General features: G+C 39.1%; 2 protein-coding genes across 2 annotated transcripts in view; one reads left to right on the top strand and one right to left on the bottom strand.

Moving 5' to 3' along the window:
* The window catches only part of LOC143028568 (zinc finger CCHC-type and RNA-binding motif-containing protein 1-like), a 478,714-nt gene that overhangs the window by 62,852 nt on the left and 396,084 nt on the right, over window positions 1–19,778 (top strand). The window lies entirely within an intron of this gene.
* Window positions 1,456–12,140, bottom strand: LOC143028564 (glycosyltransferase 25 family member). Its single transcript, XM_076190859.1, has 4 exons — window positions 10,843–12,140; window positions 7,445–7,591; window positions 6,862–7,023; window positions 1,456–3,958 (listed from the first exon to the last, which is right to left on the bottom strand). The coding sequence occupies exons 1-4, from the start codon at window positions 12,088–12,090 to the stop codon at window positions 3,737–3,739; spliced, it is 1,779 nt and encodes a 592-aa protein (XP_076046974.1). The 5' UTR covers window positions 12,091–12,140; the 3' UTR covers window positions 1,456–3,736.

The raw sequence follows: 19,778 nt of genomic DNA, 5'->3' as shown, positions 1-19,778 counted from the left end.
AGTCGCCCCTGTGTTTTTACATTCTCTCAAATGTGCCCTAAATCCCATTCTCTGTGGTTTTCAAAATTCGCGGGTGAAAGAGAGAACGATCGATATAAGCGGTGACTATATTTTATGATGCGAGTATTATTACGTCACGTCGTACGGCTGGCATTGGCTGCTGCCCGCGAGATTTAAGTTCCGTACTGAAAATACATATTATAGTGTTTGAATATGGTAAAAAGGATAAAAATAATTAAATAAACTACTGTACATGTTTAATAGGCTATATTCAGTATCTCTGGTGGTTAATATACAGGTAGGCTAGGTACAGTGACCACGGAACAGAGTGGGGATCGACTTACGATGAGATCGTCTTACGATGGCTCTATCGAAACCTAATGCCATCGTAAGTCGACGTTTACCTGTATTTACAAATAAGAATGAAAAAGTATTTGGATGGTTTGGACACATGGAAAGAATGAGTGAAGAAAGACTAGTAAAAGAGGTATGGAAGGCAGATGTGGAGGGAGTGAACATGAGGGGACGTCCTAGGATGAGATGGATGGATGGGGTGAAGGGGGCTTTGGGGAAGAGGGGAATGTCTGTTGAGGAAGGACGGGAAAGGACAGAAGACAGGGGTGAATGGAGGATAGTTGTATATGGATGATGTTGTGATGCATGAGGTGGATTGGTGATGGGGGGTGAGGTAGTATGTGTGAGCAAAATTTGACGCAGCCCGAAGGGATTTCTCCCCGTCTTCTCCTTTTATGCATGGGGGGATGGAGAGGGGGGGTCGCCGATTTAATGAAGCGGCCTTTCTGTGGATGTGCTGTGTCTTGCGACATTGCTTCTGACCCAGGCCAGTGGACAAGGTGCAGGGATGACCCGTCATCCAGGAGGTGCTAAGATACGAGGGAGGGTGGAGGGGTGTGGAGTGTATTCAGGGATGGAATGGGTGGGAATGATTCTATGCCTTTTCCTTTTTGGCTACCTCCCTTGTAAGGGGGAGAAAGCCTTGTTATATGTAAGAATTTTATTACATACACATGGCAGAAACAGACTTAGGCAACCTGCTTGCTCGCCATATTGTTTTTATAAAAAAAAAATTAAAATGTAACACCCATCTTCTACCCAGCTTTCTACCTTTTCTACAAGCGTCTAACACAATCCATTGCCTTTGTCTCTCTTGCATGAGACACAGACTTCATATTTAAATATGTAGTACTCAAGATACTACAGACTGCTTTTCTTCATAGCCTTTTATTGTTTTAAAACATTTCATAATGTATTTTACAAGAAATATGGTTTGTCATAGTATGTATCTAGGATATTTGATTAAGATGACAACATAAATGTTTTGCTTGAATTATCTATCTCCTTACCTGATTATGAAACTATCCTTTAGATTTCTGGTTTTGTAGAGAACCAATTTATGTGTAAACCCAAGAAGGAACAGTTTGAAGTAAAAGCAAGTAAGAAAGCAAAATTTTATTAAAGCACCATCAAATATGCCCAAGACTGGGCAATTGCACATTCATTGGTCAAGTGACTGATCTAAATGCTATTCACTGCCCAGGATCACTCTAGGAGCAACCCAATTACTTGTGGCTGAACTATTACATATATAGCACCAATCTTATCACATAGTCTTGTGTGTTTTTGTCACGCACACACATTTATATCACAAAACTACATACAGTATCTGATCTATGTCTACTTACAATATGGCATCCTACTTTTTCCATCAAATATTTTTAAGACAAATTCTAATCTGTGTCTATTGAATGTGGCACCATGACTGGCTCAATAGTTTGGCAACTGTGTTGACAATTCAAAGCTTTAAACTAGCTAAATACATTAGTCATGATACTCTTATAAAATAAGAACAAGAATTCAATCTTCATAAATGGATGCAGGCTGATGGAATAAGTGCTTTTCTAACCATAGCTATGCAACACACATGTAGAAATATTTTGTTACATTGTACTGGCCTTCAATGATAACCTAATTAAGGGTGTGCTAAAATGAAGCAGTGGGGGTAAACCAAATTAGGCTCTCGAGCCGTGCCATGGATGTGCTGTGTCTTGTTGCACTGCTTCTGAACTAGGCAGTGGGTTGGGGACAGGGATGAACCTTAATCAACAAAGAGCTAAGAGATATTTTTCAAAGGAACTGGGTGGTGGGTGGGTGCTTGCCTTTTGGTATATAGTGTTAAAATTATTTGAAGCTTTGACATACATAAAAACCAGTCACATATTATGACCAGAGATACAAATCACACCATAATTTCATCTGCTTTTCATTGTTTTCTATAATTCTATCCCAATCTCAGTTTATACAGAAAATAATACAATACTACACATTTGTTTAACATAAAAAAGGAGACATGTTATAAAAGTAAAAAATGCATAAAAGCAGAATACAAGACCTTGCAAAAATATGTTATGCAGTTCTTGTAAAACAGATCAACTAAATTACAAATTATTTTGGCACTATGTATGAGTTCATAAAAAAAACAGTATTTTTTCTTTTTATATCAAAATGTAACCCATGAGTTATTGTTCCCCAATAGGTTGACAGGTCTTACAGATGTGTAACAGTGAAAGAACAAAGGTATATTTCAATCAATCTGTTGCCCCTGATTTATCTTGCAGAAGACCCAATCTTCAGGTAACTGGCAACAGCCTCTGGGCTGGCCCACAGGTTACTCTGGGAAAATATGAACTGTTATTGTGAGATATATGAGGTTAGTATGAGGTGTTCTGTGTCTTCTGTGTGGTGGTTGCATCATGGACAGTGAATATGGCCAGGCCTATTCTGTGTTGGTACCGTTTTAATGCTGGATGGTGTCCAATATGGTTCTTATCAGGTGTGGGAAAGTGAACACATTATTACATATGATAAATTAAATAAATCCCAACATCTAATTTATTACGTGTGGATGAGGTGGGGGTGTAGGGGGTGGCCACCATATGAAGAATCTGTGTGGGTAGACTTTTTCACGACATTGGGTTCGTGTTGTGCAAGAATTGTCCTAATAACACTGCTTTTAATCCAAGCAGCTTGGTTGGTTTCAGGGTGACAGGCGGACCCTTCCTCCATGAGGTGGGAGGCGTAGTTGTTATTGTTATTATCATATATATCTTTTTTTTTCCTTCATGGCACATACAGATGGGTGTGAGTGAAATGTAATTGTGAATGGATATTTTCCAGCCTTTACCTTTCCATATATCAAAAAGAACTATACCTTACTAATGTCATTAATGTGCTGGGGTTGCATTTCATTACTATCAGAAATGAAACTTTGAAGTGAAATATGTACATTACACAGAAAACATTTAAATTGATATGTTTGTAGAAGAGTATACATTGCTTAACTTCTAAGAGAGAATAAGCATTGAAATTTGCTCCAAATTAGGTCATTGGGCACAGGTTTACCTGAATTCAAAGCACAACTAATCAACGGCTCATGCCTAAATACAAGCTAAAATTAATGTAAATGGCAGAGTTGTTCTAAATAATGCTTGGCACAATTGTCTATGCCATTTGTATTCGAGTTAGAAAGCAAATATGAAGAGAAGCTATATGGAAAGAAAAAAAAAGTGCCTGTCCCTCAACATAAATAATTCTGGACATCATACAAAAGAAAAGCATTAAAAGAATGAGCAAAAGAGAAATGGGATAAGGAATGATTAAAGAATGCATTAACTTAATTTCCTATCAAATGCCCATGGATTATATATAATATTCATACTTATAATTCCTCCTTATCCATTGTCACACCCACTCCAAATGCAGGAGCACTCTTCACCTCGAGGTGCTCCGATTTAATCTCCTCCTCATCTTCTATGATGGAAGATTCCTCTGTATCACTGATGTAGCCTTCATCTCCAGTGTAGTGAGTTGGGAATACAATGAGAGGTGCTGTAGAAAATGCTATCAGAGTGCGGTCTTCAAAGGCTTCTTTCCAGCTTTCCTGAAATACAGTATTCTTATTTATATATATATTTTTTATCCAATTAGCTGTTATGTGCAAAGTGAGGTAATTAAGTATGGTAGCGTAGCACCTTTTTTCTTTTCATTCCTTCCAATATTTTTTTCTAAATGTATCCCCCTTTACCCACTTCAGTACGAGTCAAATTTTCGCGTGCAGCATCGGCTGTCATATGAACAATGCATCACACTACTCACATTATAGAATATAGTCACTGTTGTATTACTCATTCTCTTTTACTCTGAGTAATAATAAACACAGAAAACGTGATCAAACCAGTTCACAGAACCCAGGGGTAACTTATGTACAATTACAAAAAATAAATAATCAAGACACCGACGCCTCATGAGACTTACATAGGTGTCATTGTACCAAAGTGGAGGTATAGGTTGTCAATGTGGTCAACACATTCTTTTCAATCTCTTATTTCACAAAGTTTCATTAGCCATAAACTTGCATAAACTCACCCACAATTTGAGAGGACAAAACTCAAAACAAACCCTTCAAGACTAACTTCATACTCCAACTAACTCCCAAAACAAGCAAGAACCATGTTTGCATGATTGGGTTCATTCCATCAACCAACACTGAAACAGTACCAGTGAAGAATAGGCCAAGCTACAGGTTGAAATTGCTCCAGATGCAATCATCACATAGAGGACACTGAACACTACATCCTGCACTGCCCCATTTTTGCATAACCCAATATTTTCTTTTGGGTGACTTAATAGGCCAATCTGTTGCTGGTTACCCAAGAGTTGGTCTATTGCAAAAGACCTGGAGCAATGGAAAGATGGACTTTCAACACTTGTACATAAGAGCATATAGTTCTCTAACATAACAAATAGAAAACTATTATTTTTGTTTTACTATTTTACTGAAGGCTGCAAGTCTTCTGCTAGAGAGACCAGAGGCAATGAACTGATTGCTTGTTTTACTGTTTATCAAAAGAAATGGTGATGGCTAACACAGTGCCAGGGTGGTTGATGGAAGGGCAGTCGAGAGGGCAATGCTGTGAGCCACAATACTTTCACAGCAGGGCCCTACAACTGGACCTTGTTTACTCTGACTGCTTCATCAATTAGTTACATCATTCTTTCATCCATCCATAATCTCCCTCCATTCACTACTACCTTTTGCACTCAATCCTCCCTGATTAACAAACATTGGAAGAGAGTATGGAAAAGATGGAAGCAAACGAGTTCTAATTTAGAAGATCTAATTAAGGAATAAATTAAAATGATATAAACTAAAAGATATAAAAGGATAATACATACATCATACATATACCAAGGCTTTTCCCCCTTACAAGGGAGGTAGCCAAAAAGGAAAAGGCATAAAATCATTCCCACCCATTCCATTCCTGAATACACTCCACACCCCTTTGGAAAAAAGTCTTGCCTGTTGAGCAAATACGGAGAAGGCAGGAGACAGGTGCGTGGAGAATGGCTGTATATGGCGACCTCCGTGCTCAAGGGGCACAACCACCACCTCCAACGTTTTTGAGCTAGTAACAGAATTCGGTAAATGGAAGCACCCTCTGTCTAGCCTTGAAAGCAGAATACTGGAATTGGACCTTTACGTCCATTTAACTGAGGGTCTTTAATCACGTGCTGTGGCGAGCAAGAGTCATGATGAGGTATACAAACTCCATGCTCAAGGGGCGTACTTGGCCAAGGCAGCCAGCCAATCACCGCACCGGCTAGAGTCCTGCCTGCCTGCTCGGCCAATCACAGCACCGCTCCAAGTCTCTCGCGCCTCCCTGCCCCAGTCCACACACGTGGTGAGTTAAAGGGTGCCCACCTGTTGTTTCTGGACCATTATTTTCTTGTTTTATTACGGATATCGAGTGAATTATGGGTGATCATGCTGATAGTGATGTGGGTTATTTACATCACAAAAACACTTATAAAACATGAACCAATAAGAGTTTTAAGCTGAAATTTTCAGCGATTCTTAGTTTTAATAAACTTGTTGACTGCCAAAAATGAACAAAATCAGATGATAAACACTTACATATATAAAATTACCCCTGGATTTTTTTCATTTTTTTCATTAAAGGAAAAACTCTTGGAAAAAAAAAAATATTTACACCATGGAATTTGTCTCCTCGTAAGCTATCTTTCCATACCAAATACCTTTACGTTTTTTGTTTTCTTCATTGTGTAATTGTTGTTAGACTTTAAACACGTTTTTCTCAAGCACGGAGGTCCCCACATGGATGATACTGTGCTGCATGGAAGGGAAGGGTCAGGGGATGGGGGGTGAGTAAGGAGTGGTTATATGTGAACGATATTTTGACACAGCCTAAAGAGATGTCTCCCCATCTCTTTTTCAGTATGGGGGGATGGAGTAGGGGGTCATTGATTAAGTGAGATAGCCTTTCTGTGGATGTGCTATGTCTTGCTACATTGCGTCTGACACAGGGATGACCCATCATCCAGGAGGAGCTATGATGAGAGGGAGGAAAGGGTGGTAGAATGACTAGGAGTATATGTGCCTTTTACCTTGGCTACCTCCCTAATAAGGGGGAAAAAAACCTTGGTATGCAGATTTTAAGTTACATTTGTACATACATATACCAACAGCTTTTTCCCACCTTATAAGGGAGGCAGCCAAAGTCAAAGGTATAACTCCACTTCCACCCATTTCATCCCCCTATACAACACTTCCATTCACCATCCCCTCCCTCCCTCTTTTCTTGGCGGCTCCTGGATGATGGGTCATTCCTGCATCTCACCCACTGCCCTGGGTCAGAAACAATGCAGCAATTTATAGACAGACTTTTGAAAAATATAGATAGACTTTTGGAGAAAAAAAAAAAAAAAAAAAAAAAAAAAAAAAGGTCATGATCAAACAATGTAAAGTAGTCAAATAAATCTCACCTCTGGATGTTTATTGAACATGATAGGCAGATACTCGTCTACAGGAATCAGTTTGGTGAGAGGTTTGCCCTCAAGGAGCTTTCTTGCACCCTCAAGTGACAGAGCATAGCAAAGGGTCCAGTAAGAGTAGTCCACATGCACCAGTATATCTGAGCCTTCCACCTGATAATTAAGAACAAACATGTCAATAAACTACTTCTCTGGAATCATCTTGAAGGAGTGACTAAAAGAGAATCTAGTGGACTCTGAATGAATTATTGGAGGATCATGGTCCCTTCACACACTTCTTTCTTCAGGTATAGTGAAAAAGTAGTGCACTTAGTGAGAAGTGATTCAATTCAAGGAAGAATATCAGGTATAAGCCATAATGGCTACAAGAATATAGTGATATCAATGATATATTGAACAAGGCAAAAGAGGAAGAGCATGAGAAGAAGGAAAAGCAGGATTTGTGATCTTTTCCTGTTGTGAACACTTACAGTACCATTTATCTCACCATTCTTATACAGTACAGTGAAAGCCGTAAAGAATATCATATACTCCAAAAACTTGAAGTTATTTGAAATTTCATTATTTTACTTACCCATGGCTCATCAGAACTCTGAAGTTTTTTCCGGCCAATGTAGATCAAGTCCCAATCCAAATCAAGTTCATCAATTTGATTCCTCATGTACTGAATCTTGTCTCGAAAATATGGCTCAAATCTGATGTCATCTTCAAAAACTAACACCTAAAAGAAATACGTGAAAATATGTGGAATACAAAAAAAAATATTTTGAAGATAAATAAATGAGTGATGAGAGAGGAAAATTGAGGACAAATAAGGAAAGTTGAGGTGAAGGCAGTTGTTAAGATGATGAGAGCAGGTAAGGCATCTGGGTTGGATGGATGTCATGCGCAATGTGGTGGACTGGCTGGTGAGGTTATCTAAGGTTTGTTTAAGAGAGGGTAGAGTGCTGGAGGACTGGAAGAAGGCCTGTATAGTTCCACTTTACAAGGGAAAAGGGGACAAGTGTAAGTGTAGTAGTTTCAGAGGGATCAGCTTGTAAGTGTAGTTGGGAAGGCTTATGGGAGGGTCTTGAGACAATTAGGAGAGGAACAGAGGTAGTAATTGGTGAAGAACAGTGTGGGTTTAGGACAGGTAGGGGTTGCATGGATCAGATTTTTGTGGTAAGACAGATATGTGAGAAAGCTTTAGGATAAAGTAAGGATATTTTTTGGGCTTTTATGGATTTGGAAAAGGTGTATGACAGGGTAGACAGGAAGGCACTGTGGGGGGTATTACAGATACAGGTAAAAGCTCTTTTATCCGTTATTCTCGTATCTGGCTCCTTCTTATAACCGGCATATTATTCATGAGGAAATAAAAATTTTGTATAAAAATGTAAAAATTCAAAAAAATTAAATCTAAAATTCCCGCGCCACTCCCACTGCCGCCAGAGGTAGCGCGCATCTTTCCCGCCATCTCCCACAAATCCCGCCGCTCCGTCAGGCCCAGTGCCCACTGTAATAAGACGCCTGATGTTAAGCGTGCGACTGTCTATTAGCAACTCTCTCAACACACAAACACATACCGACAGCAAACGAAGGCAGTGATGGCTGAGTTGAAGGATATGCGTGGTAGTGCTAAGCTTAGCGTCAATGATGAAGCTCTTCAGGAGTGGATGGAGGTCGACAATGACAAAGCTATCACCCCCACACGAACTGACGACGAAATCATTCAGGCAGTGATTGAGGAGAAGCATGGTAAGGAAACAGAGGCTGATAGTGAAGAGGAAGATGACCCAGAGCCAAGAGTAACATGGAAGGATACCGCTAAAGGATTGGCAACATTTATCAAGTTTGCGGAGCAGTGCACCTACATGGGGACTCGCGACGTGATGTCTCTTCACTGTCTTCAAAATGAATTTTTAATGCAGAGAGACAAACATTCTAAAGAAAGAGACATCCGTGATTTCATGAAAATAAATAAAGATAAATAAATATGAATATACTGGTAAATAAATAAACAACAAAAGTGAAGCCATTGAATGAATTTTATTTAAGTACTCTATGAATAAAGGCAATAAATGTATTTTTTTAATATTCCTTCTCGTAACCGGGATTTCCCCTTTCCGGCACATCTTTGGTCCCACTCATGCCGGTTAAAAGAGCTTATACTGTATATGGGATAGGAGGAAAGCTGTTAAGAGCAGTCAAGAGTTTTTACAAGGGGAGTAGAGCTTGTGTTAGAACCAGAAATGGAGAGAGTGAGTGGCTTGGTAAACGTGGGACTTCGTCAGGGATGTGTTATGTTGCCTTGGCTGTTCAATTTATACATGGATGTGGTGGTGTGAGAGGTGAATGCAAGGGTAATTGGTCAGGGATTGGAGATGGTTAAAGGAAATGGAGAAAAGTGGGTGATAAGCCAGTTGTTGTTTGCTCACGACACTGCTTATGGCAGGATCAGAGGAGGGATTGAGGAAGTTAGTGACAAAGTTTCGGAAGGTATGCGAAAGAAACAAGTTGAAGATAATTGTAGATAAAAGGTGATGAGATGTACAAAAGGAGAGAGAGGCAGCAGACTGGAAGTGAGTGTTAAGGGAGAGAGACTGCAGGAAGTGGATAGTTATAGATGCTTGGGTGCGAATGTGGCAGGAAAGGAAGGAGTGGAGGTGGAGGAAGAATGCCGATTGAGAGAAGCAAGTAAATACCTAGGGGGATTAAAAAATGTAATGAGTAATAGACATTTATGAATGGATGCTAAGAGGAGATTGTATGAAGAAGTTATTGTGCCAACAAAACTGTATGGGGCAGAAACATGGAACACAAGAGAGGAAGAGGAGTTTGAATGTGTTTAAGATGAGGTGCCCGAGAAGTATGATAGGGGTTACTAGGTTGGATTGAGTGAGAAATGAGGTTAGGAGGAGAACAGGAGTGGAAAGGGAGTTGGGGGATAGGGTTGAAGAAAGAGTACTGGGATGGTTTGGACACATAAAGAATGAGTGAAGAAAGATTAGTAAAAGAGGTGTAGAAGGCAAGGGTAGAAGTAGTGAACATGAGGGGGTGACCAAGAATGAGATGGATGGATGGGGTAAAAGGGGCATTGGGAAAGAGGGGAATGTCTGTTGAGAAAGGATGGGATAAGACAGAAGATAGGGGTGAATGGAGAATGGTTGTGTATGGATGACACTGATGCATGAAAAGGAGTGGGTGGGAGATGGGGGGTGAGGGAGTATGTGTAAAAAAATAATTTGACACAGCCTGAAGGGATTTCTCCCTGTCTTCTAGTTTTTACATACTGGATACAAAAGCTCTCCAAAACTATATTTAATTGAATCAATACAATACACCCCAACACTGATAGCCAACTCTCAGGATGCTGTACCCAAATGCCCATTACACTCCACTCCACCCAGTATGATCTCATGGTCTCCAAATTAGGTCCAGAATCACTCATTTCTTACAACTCATATTCCTCTTCCCCATCTTTTCATGCATGGAAATTGAAAACCTGGTGACTGCTCTCTTTTTACTTTTAGTTGGCAGCACAGAAACAAACCCAGGCCCATAAACATTATAGATATCACAGATTACACCTAACCACAGTGAAGAATGGGAAAAGCACCCTCAAGATATGCTTTAATGCAGTGTTTCTCAATGTGGGCCATATGCCCCACAGGTGGGCAATATGATTTTTAAGGGAGGCAATTGAGGGCAACTGAGGAAGTCTAGGTTATTTTATTTTATTCAATTTTTGCTTTTTACTTTTCATTGATGGTTTCTTCTTTTCAAGTGGTTTTAAACCAAGGTTTTATGCTTTTTCAGCTGATGGGGAGTTTATTTCTCAAATGATAAGAATTGTATATCACCACATGGGGAACATCAAGATTTTAGAGTTGATTAGGTGGGGCATGGCCAAAAAAAGGTTGAAAACCACTGATTTAATGCAATATATCAAATGACAGAAATTTCTAAGCAGATGAATAAGAACTGGCTTACCTCATCGTACCCATTGTCAACAACATCCCTCCAAATAAGGTAATGACTTAAAAAACATCCAATTTCTCCAAAGGTCATATCACGTTTACTCCACGGGTCTTTGTAACCTGGCAATTGTTGAACTCCTAGATCTTTCAGATGTGAACTGTTAAGAAGTTTGCCATCAACAGCATTTAACACCTCTACTTCAATACCTAAAAGGTCAAACGAATCGATCATTTTCTGCCTTCTGTCTGGCCTCCTTAGCAAGTTAATTAGGTATATGTGATCATAGTTAAGTTTGTCTTTCTTAGGCAGAGGTTGTTCATAATGTGCCAGATGTGTACTGAGCGTAAGAGGAGGGTTTAAAACTATTACCTCTAGCTTTAGGCTTAGCAATTGGTCTAAGTCGTGACTTAATTCATGATGATCTTCTAAAGGTGGAGGAATATATCCATATACTTCTTTATTACAAATATACATCTGTAACTCAACTTTTTTAGCCGAGATGGCAAATGTGATTATATCATCATGTGGACCATCGTAACTGGTTAAATTGTCTGGGTTGAACGTTAGGAAATCAGCTGCGACTCGTGTTAGATCAACTAACACACACGAATGAACCATTGGTACAATAAAACAGCCCTTCTCTTTCATATCTAATATTGGCAAGTACTCATCTGTGCGTTTGTACCAATAGTCATCAGTCATACCACACCAATAATTACTGTATGTTCCTAAAGATTTGAGCATCGGAGAAACAATAGCTTTCTCTTCAGTCAACATAGACCGTAATACATCAGGCTTTGTCAGCATGACATCTACATCTAAGAACCATATAAAATCAGCCCACATAGAACGTCCAAGTCTCAATGCTTCTTCTTTCATATTAATAAGGCTTCTAAATCGGGAACTTGGCCACTGTGTCGACCTCTCCTCTTCTGGATACAGCGAAGGAGAATTCTGATCTAGTATCACATCAACTAAATGAAATTTACGTCTGTTCACTCTTAGCCAGTCTTCCAACACGTTTATTGTTTCGTCTTCATTATGATCTGACCTAATGAAAAGTGCCATTCTTTCTTTCGGGTAGTCTAGTTGTTCGAACAGGGTGAGGAAGTATGGTAGAATGTGCTCCTTATTCCTTGCCAGCAAAACCACTAGCACTGTTGGTTCCTTCATTGCTGGGTAATTGAATTCTTCCTGTGTCCAAGACAGATGAAATGTACATAACGCCAAAATAACAGATAACACTTTACACCGAAACATTGTTGCCAAGCGTTCTCCCTCCCACCTCTAGGCAAAATAGCGAAACATAAACAAACCGAACTGGAGGATCACAGATGGCACCAGTCGTACCAACCTAACCATGCAAAACGTACAGCATTATAGATATTTATTTCCTCAAGTGTATACCCCAGTTTTGATTTACGTCCATCATTTTAGTATTGAATAAATTATAACTAATCGCAGTTGTAAACATACTCCCGGACAAATAGGTGAAGACATAACTGTGAGATTAAGAAGATTGCAATGTGTGGGTACGATATTACCAATTATGGGTGAAGTGAGTTGAGCGTCAGTGACATGACGAGAAAACTGAACAACTTTCGGTTTTGTACATCAAACGTAGCAGAAGATTGAGGGTGAGATGTCAATGACAAAACGAAAAAACAGAATGTTGCGAGTGACAGTGGCAGTGACATGAGACAGCTTAATGTATAGGGTAGATAGTAAGTTATGATGTGAGGATAGTATATACAAATTAATTACCAGTACATAATAAGTGGCAGACTCCACGCCAATTCATAATGATTTCCAACTGACAATGAATACAATGCGCCAATTGAAGTTTGATGTGAAAATGAAGGCATAAACTGCACAATGAACTGGCTCTGTATTTGCTAATGCACGATAATTCATGCATATAAAAATATGGGTAAATGTTCATAAATGTTGGCCAATGTTTCAAAATAATATACAAGACGTACTCTGTGCAAAATTTACCCAGTGTATATACAGTATTCATATAACTATACCCATTGACTGGAGATAGTAGACAAACGAGAGCCAGAACACATTGTAAATTAACTTTATTAGAGTAAATGGCCGAGGACAGAAGGGTTCTGAATAAGACCAAGATTTTTTTTTTTATTTCGCATCATATGGTATAAAATAATAAACTTATAAGAGAGTACATTTCACAAAGGGAACTATGATACCTACGCTTCCTTCATGACCTGTGTTATGTGCTATGGTAAATAAAAATATGGTCGTGTCATTTGAGGTCTTTCACCTAGCAATAGTTTTTCAGCGCATCTGCTATAATTACATAATATCTGGGGGCAGAGAGGACGCCGACAACTCAAGGTCAACAGACAACGTCTGTTTTCCTCGTAAGTTGCAAGCAACGACTGACAGCGTTTTCTACGTGGCACAAGTGTTCTTGACTCACTCAACAGGGATGGTTTCTATATATCTAAAGTAAAATAATCAAAACAAATTTCAGTAATCACTAAATAACTATTTGAGAAAGGGAATATCTATTTACTAAAGGTTTTCTGTACATTTGAATCTGTTGATCATTTTTGTCTGTGTTGGTGAATTGTAACAACTCTTAATGAACACCACCATAATATATATTTTTCACATCCACAATGAACTCATAATAAATAGGCCATGGAACATAGCATTATGTTTTTATGTAATTGAAGCTGACAGTTGTAGATTTCCAATTTAACATTTACTATTCTTCGCACTGGGGTATTGACTACATATTTTTATAATTTTATTATTTATACGAAGTCAATACGCAAAGGAGTTTTTCTTGAGACGCCCTTGCGGACTAGAGTCACGCATCAATAGTCTATGGAATATCTTTGCTCACAGAGAAGTTATTATTATTATTAATATTATTGTTATTATTATAAGAATTATCCATTTTATTACTACAATTTTGCTGTCTCTGTTGCTCCCATATCACTCTTAACTCTCCACCTTTATTTTTCTGTGTTCCTCTGATGGGGGATGAGAATACCGCCACCATATTTGTGTGTCATAGAAGTCGACTAAATGGATGAGGGAAGGAGACGAGCAGTGTCTGGAGGCTGAGCAATGCTGTGGTTCGCACCAACTTTGTAGTAATTTCTTAATTTACTCTACGTTGGCGGCACGCTATGCACTTCCCGCCAGCATGTTATTTGCTTTTACTCCATCGTTTGAATAGAAACGAATTCTGTTACGATTTTTTTTTCTTCCAAATTTCCAAATTTGGCGAGAAGCTGAATGACGAACTAAGAGAAGTTAAACCTAAAATATGGATATTAGACACGTTAATTGTCGAGATGTTCTTACGAAAATCCAGAATATTACAACCGAAGACGCTTCTGCTCAAACGAAGTAGCAAAAGCAAGTAGCATGCAAGCCTAGTGTGCCGCCACTAAGGGTCTGTCAGCTGCTTCCATCAACTCTCCCCACTTCTTGCTACTCCGCAGGACGTCCTCAAGGATCATGTCCCCCTACCATTCATCGCCGCGATTATCGCTCAACGATGATCGTTCATGGTCCAACGATGATCATTCACGGGTCAAAGATGATCGTTTATGGCTCAACGATGATCGTTCATGGCTCAACGATGATCGTTCGTGACTCAACGATGATCGTTCATGGCTCAACGATGATCGTTCGTGACTCAACGATGATCGTTCATGGCTCAATGATGCTCGTTCATGATCGTTCATGGCTCAACGATGATCGCTCATGGCTCAACGATGACCGTTCTTGAGTCAACGATGATCGTTCATGGGTCAACGATGATCGTTCATGGCTCAACAATGATCGCTCATGGTTAAACGATGATCGTTCATGGCTCAACGATGATCGTCCGTGGCTCAACGATGATCGTCCGTGGCTCAACGATGATCGTCCATGGCTCAACGATGATCGTTCATGGCTCAGCGATGACCGTCAAATGATTGTCTAGAGCAGCGTTTATCAAGCAGGGTTCCCCGGAACCCTAAGGTTCCGCAAAAGGTCCCTAAGGGTTCCGCGAGAACAAGTGACATAAGCTAATGCACTTTTTATTTTTTATCTAATTTCATATACGTAATATAATTAAACAAGCACGACATATTCTTGGTTATTGTAATAATGTAATATAGACATTATCTTATCTAACCTATTATTACGATGAAAATAAAATGAGAAAGATATGGTATATGTGTGTGTGTGTGTGTGTTTTTTTTCGCAGGGATTCCTTGAGACATGCAATTTATTTTAAAGGTTACGCAAGGGTAAAAAGGTTGAGAAACGCTGTTCTAGAGCATTAATTCTTTGTGTTTGAATGAGGTTTTGCTTTGAGCAATTCTTGCTAGAATCGTAAATAAAAGAAAAAAAAACAGTACCCTAGCATCGTTGAGCAATAATGGCCCCGAGCAAAAGGCACCTTTGGACATCTAGAGGCGACCACATCTCGAATGAAGGTCTGCTTCGTCGTCGTACACTGGCTCAAGGTCCAAAATCCCACTTTTCAAAAATTTCAAGTCTCCGCTCCCACCATATTGGACGTCCTTTTATCTTTGTTGTTCTTGAAATATTTCTGCTGCTAAATATAGAAGAGGTGGTATACAGACGCACCTGGTCCCTACCGCAGTTCTTTCTGTAATTTCTCGATTTACTCGTATTTTATCTAATGATACCTGTATAGTGCCAATGTAATTAAATTCATCCACACTTTCATCCGTCATCTGTCTTAAACCTTACAAAAATGTCTTGCTATACTGCTTCTGACCAAGTGGCTCATTATTGCTCTCATCGCGATGTTTTGGGATTTGTAGTTTATAATATTGTGTGTCTGGGATAGATGATGTCCATGGTGGAATAGCACAGTCTAACAATGATCACAGGACCCCTTCCCTATCACTACCTGAGACATCACCAACGTACAGAACTCTCAAAGTAATTCCTAGATAACACAAAACAATACATATAGTACTACCCCATAACCCCACAACCAACCAACAACAAGAACATAGACACATACACACACCTATCACACAGAGAGGTTCGTCAGTTCACATATAAATTCGAATCTGAACGAAAAAGTAAATAAAGGAATTTGTAGATTCAGTTGTGACTGCGTGCCAGGTAACAAAACGTGCCAACACAGGGTAGGTAAAACAACACAAGACGCTTGTCCGTATTGCCAAGCTTATGGGGCTCAACAACAACAACAATGTCAATAATAACAACAATAACGAGTGTTGCTGGTGCTGAATGCTCAATAGACATTTTGGTCTATGTTGTGGGTAGTGGAATGCGCTAACGGGGGAGATGCAGACGGGGCAGGAATAGTCACATGATTTGCAGGTCGGACAGTGATGCAAGTGGGGGAGAAGAGTCTCAGGTTTTCCTCGGCTGAATAAAATTACCTGTGAACTTCCGGATCAAAAGAAAAGTGAATAGCACAAAATGAATTAGCTGTTACAGAGATGGAATTCGTAAAAATCTCTAGTATGTAAGGACAGACTTTTTTTTTTCCCCCATTGAGTTACGGGCGCTATGAATCCTTTCCCCAAGGTCGGAGGGCGAAAGAAAAAATATCAACAACATTTATTTGTGTAAAGATTTTAGGAGGCCATGTTGTTAGGTCAGAGGATTTTTTCTTTTAACTTGGATCGTTATACCAGCGCTAGTCGGCAGTTTAGCGAAAAAAGGAGGAATTTCGTCGGTTTTTATTTTATTTTGATTTCGGGTTTTCCAGCGTCGACGGCCCCACAACCTAATGAAGAATAAAAAAAAGCCTGACCTAATGAAGCAATATCTACAACTAAGATAAAATCGTGTTTCCTACAAAGAACAAAACTGGCAGCATAAACTTATTTTCTGTAGTCGTTGTGTAACTTTTTTTTTCTTCTTTGTGTGACGCAAGTCTACCTATACTGACCACTGCATCCCATCTGACGTTTCAACGTTTCACTTACAAAACAGTTCTCAGCGTTTGCCAAAGAATTACGTACACAGATGCACTTCGTTCGGTTCGTCGTCGTCCCATAGACAGTTGATTCAAGGATCTACTGTTAAAAAAAAAATCGTGCGAGTTCTGGCACGTAAACAGAGCCATGCGTCAGGTAACAAAAAAAACCGCGAAACATTGTTGGAATGTTCCTACGGCAGAAAAATAAAATTCACGAAGAAATGGGTCAAGAATTCGAATGAAGGTTGGCACAGAGAGCGGCAATATATATATTTTTTTGGTAAGAAAATGGGGTACACTACGAAGATACGGGAATTCTCTAACCGTTTCTTCGAAATAAATAAATGCGTAGTCGTTTTCTGTTTCTTTCCACTTGATCTGCATGTCCCCACGCTATGGTTCATTTGACTGCATGAAATAAACTTACATATGAATATATATTAATACATATATTCAACTACATATCAAGTGTCTGAGAAAAAAAAAACGAATAAATTCTTGGCGTACGTTTTCATTACCAAAATGTAACTAATGTTTATTCAACTTCAGAACAATGTAGAGAAAACAGAAACCAACTACTTCACTCCAATGTGAAACTCATATCGAAACTCATATCGAAACTCAAGCTTTTATCTTCAATAACATAAGAACATAAGAAATAAAGGAGACTGCAAAAGACCATAAGGCCTACACTAGGCAGCTCCGTATCCATCACCACCTGTCATCCCCATCCATAAAGTTGTCTAATCGTTTTTTAAAACAACTGATAGTTTCAGCGCTTACTACATGGTTACTAAGTTTATTCCATTCATCGACCACCCTATTAGTAAACCAATTCTTGCCTATTTCCTTCTTAAATCTAAATTTGTCCAGTTTGTACCCATTACTGCGAGTCCTGCCCTGTTGTTTTATTATGATGACCTTGTTTGCATCACCCTTGTTATAGCCTTTGATCCACTTGAACACTTCTATTAGATCACCCCGCACTCTGCGTCTTTCCAGAGAGTGTAAGTTTAGGTGCCTAAGCCTCTCTTCGTAAGGCAAATTTCCGAGTCCTTGTATCATCTTGGTCATTCTTCTCTGTACTGATTCTAATGAATTTACGTCCATTCTGTAGGACGGAGACCAAAACTGTACCGCATAGTCAAGGATGGGTCTAACTATCGCTAGGTAGAGTTTAATAATTACCTCTGCACTTCTATTCGTTACCGTCCTAGCAATGAAGCCTAATGCTTTGTTAGCTTTATTTCTGGCGCTAATACACTGCTTCCTGGTTTTAAGGTCCGGACTCACCAGAACTCCCAAGTCCCTCTCGCACTCAGATTTTTCTAAAAACGTGTTATCTAAGTTGTATCTATTTTCGGGGTTGTGTAGCCCTACGTTTAACACGCTACACTTAGAGATATTGAAGTTCATTTGCCACTTCACCGACCATGTTAACAGCTTATTAAGGTCATCCTGCAGAATCTGGGCGTCGTCTCCTGACCTAATTAGGCGTCCTATTTTAGTGTCGTCCGCAAACTTACTAACATCACTATTTAACCCATCGTCTAAGTCGTTTATATACATAATGAACAACAAAGGACCCAAAACCGAGCCCTGGGGAACCCCGCTAGTAACATTACCCCACCTAGATTTTATTCCATTTATGGTGACCCGTTGCTTTCTGTTACTAATCCAAGCTCTAATCCATTCTAACACTTTTCCTCCTATGCCATGGGCTTTGATTTTATTTAGTAGTCTCTGGTGTGGCACTTTGTCGAACGCTTTGCTAAAGTCAAGGTAAATAACATCGTAATTTTCATTGTTGTCTGCCGCCTTATATACCTTAGTGTAAAAGGATAGAAGATTAGTCACACATGACTTACCCTTGGAGAAACCATGCTGTGAAACACGAATTAAATTATGCCCTTCAATGTGTTCTCTGAGTCTATTTACTATTATTGATTCAAGCATTTTTCCTATAACCGATGTCAAACTGATTGGCCTGTAGTTGCATATAGACGATCTATCTCCCTTCTTAAAAACAGGAACAACGTTTGCCTGCCTCCAAGCAGTTGGAACAGAACCAGTGTCTACCGATTTATTGAATATTTCAGTTAACTGGTCGCAGATTTCAAATTTACACTCTTTAAGCATTCTTGGAAAAATTTCGTCTGGACCCGGAGATTTTGTAGCGTTAAGTCTGTCAATCTGCTTGACTACTTCCTCTTTACTAATGCTGATATTAGTTAGACTACTTTCTTCATCCCCTCTGAAAATCGGATATATGTATATATATATATATATATATATATATATATATATATATATGTGTGTGTGTGTGTGTGTATATGTTTATATATATATGTATATATATATATATATACATATATATGTATATATATATGTGTGTGTGTGTGTGTTTACCTAGTATTTTGCGGGAGAAGAGCTATGCTCGTAGTGACCGCAGTTGTATCTTTCCGCATCCAGTTTTCTTAAAAACATGTATAGTTTTAGCACTTACTGTTTTCTCTTTCAATTTATTCCATGTATATATCATTCTGTGTGGAAAGCTGTTCTTTTTCAAATCTCTCTTCTGTAACTGTCCTTCTTAAGTTTCTTCTCGTGTCCTCTTGTGTTTTCTGTCCCATTTAAGTAGATAATCCCTATCAAAGATTTCCATCCCTTTCATAATTCTGTAGATAGTTATCAAGTCTCCTCTTTCTCTTCTTTGCTCCAGAGTTGGTGAGTTTAGTATGTCCAATCTTTGTTCGTATGTCAACTTGCTAAGTGTTGTTGCCATCCTTGTCAATGCTCTTTGAATTCTTTCTAGTTTCTTTATGTTTTTTATTGTACTGGGTGTCCATAGTGACGCTGCATATTCTAGATTTGGTCTTATCAGTGTAACTAGTATTCTCTTTACCATTGCCTCGTCCATGTAGTCAAAGGCCACTTTCATTGATCTTATTAGATTGCAGGTTTCTCCAACTATTTTTTTACA

This window comes from Oratosquilla oratoria, chromosome 9 (genome assembly GCF_046742065.1).
Source record: "Oratosquilla oratoria isolate Oo_2021 chromosome 9, ASM4674206v1, whole genome shotgun sequence".
Lineage (NCBI taxonomy): Eukaryota > Metazoa > Arthropoda > Malacostraca > Stomatopoda > Squillidae > Oratosquilla > Oratosquilla oratoria.
The sequence above is the reverse complement of the archived record's forward strand: the minus strand, read 5'-3'. Positions and strand labels throughout refer to the sequence as shown.

What these genes read in the sequence shown, in the direction of transcription:
- LOC143028564 (XM_076190859.1), bottom strand. Translation starts at nt 12,090, where the DNA reads ATGTTTCGGTGTAAAGTGTTATCTGTTATTTTGGCGTTATGTACATTT. An exon ending in TTGACAATGGGTACGATGAG is followed by an intron (nt 7,592 to 10,842) that starts GTAAGCCAGTTC and finishes TATTTCTTTTAG; the next exon opens with GTGTTAGTTTTTGAAGATGA. An exon ending in AGAGTTCTGATGAGCCATGG is followed by an intron (nt 7,024 to 7,444) that starts GTAAGTAAAATA and finishes CTTAATTATCAG; the next exon opens with GTGGAAGGCTCAGATATACT.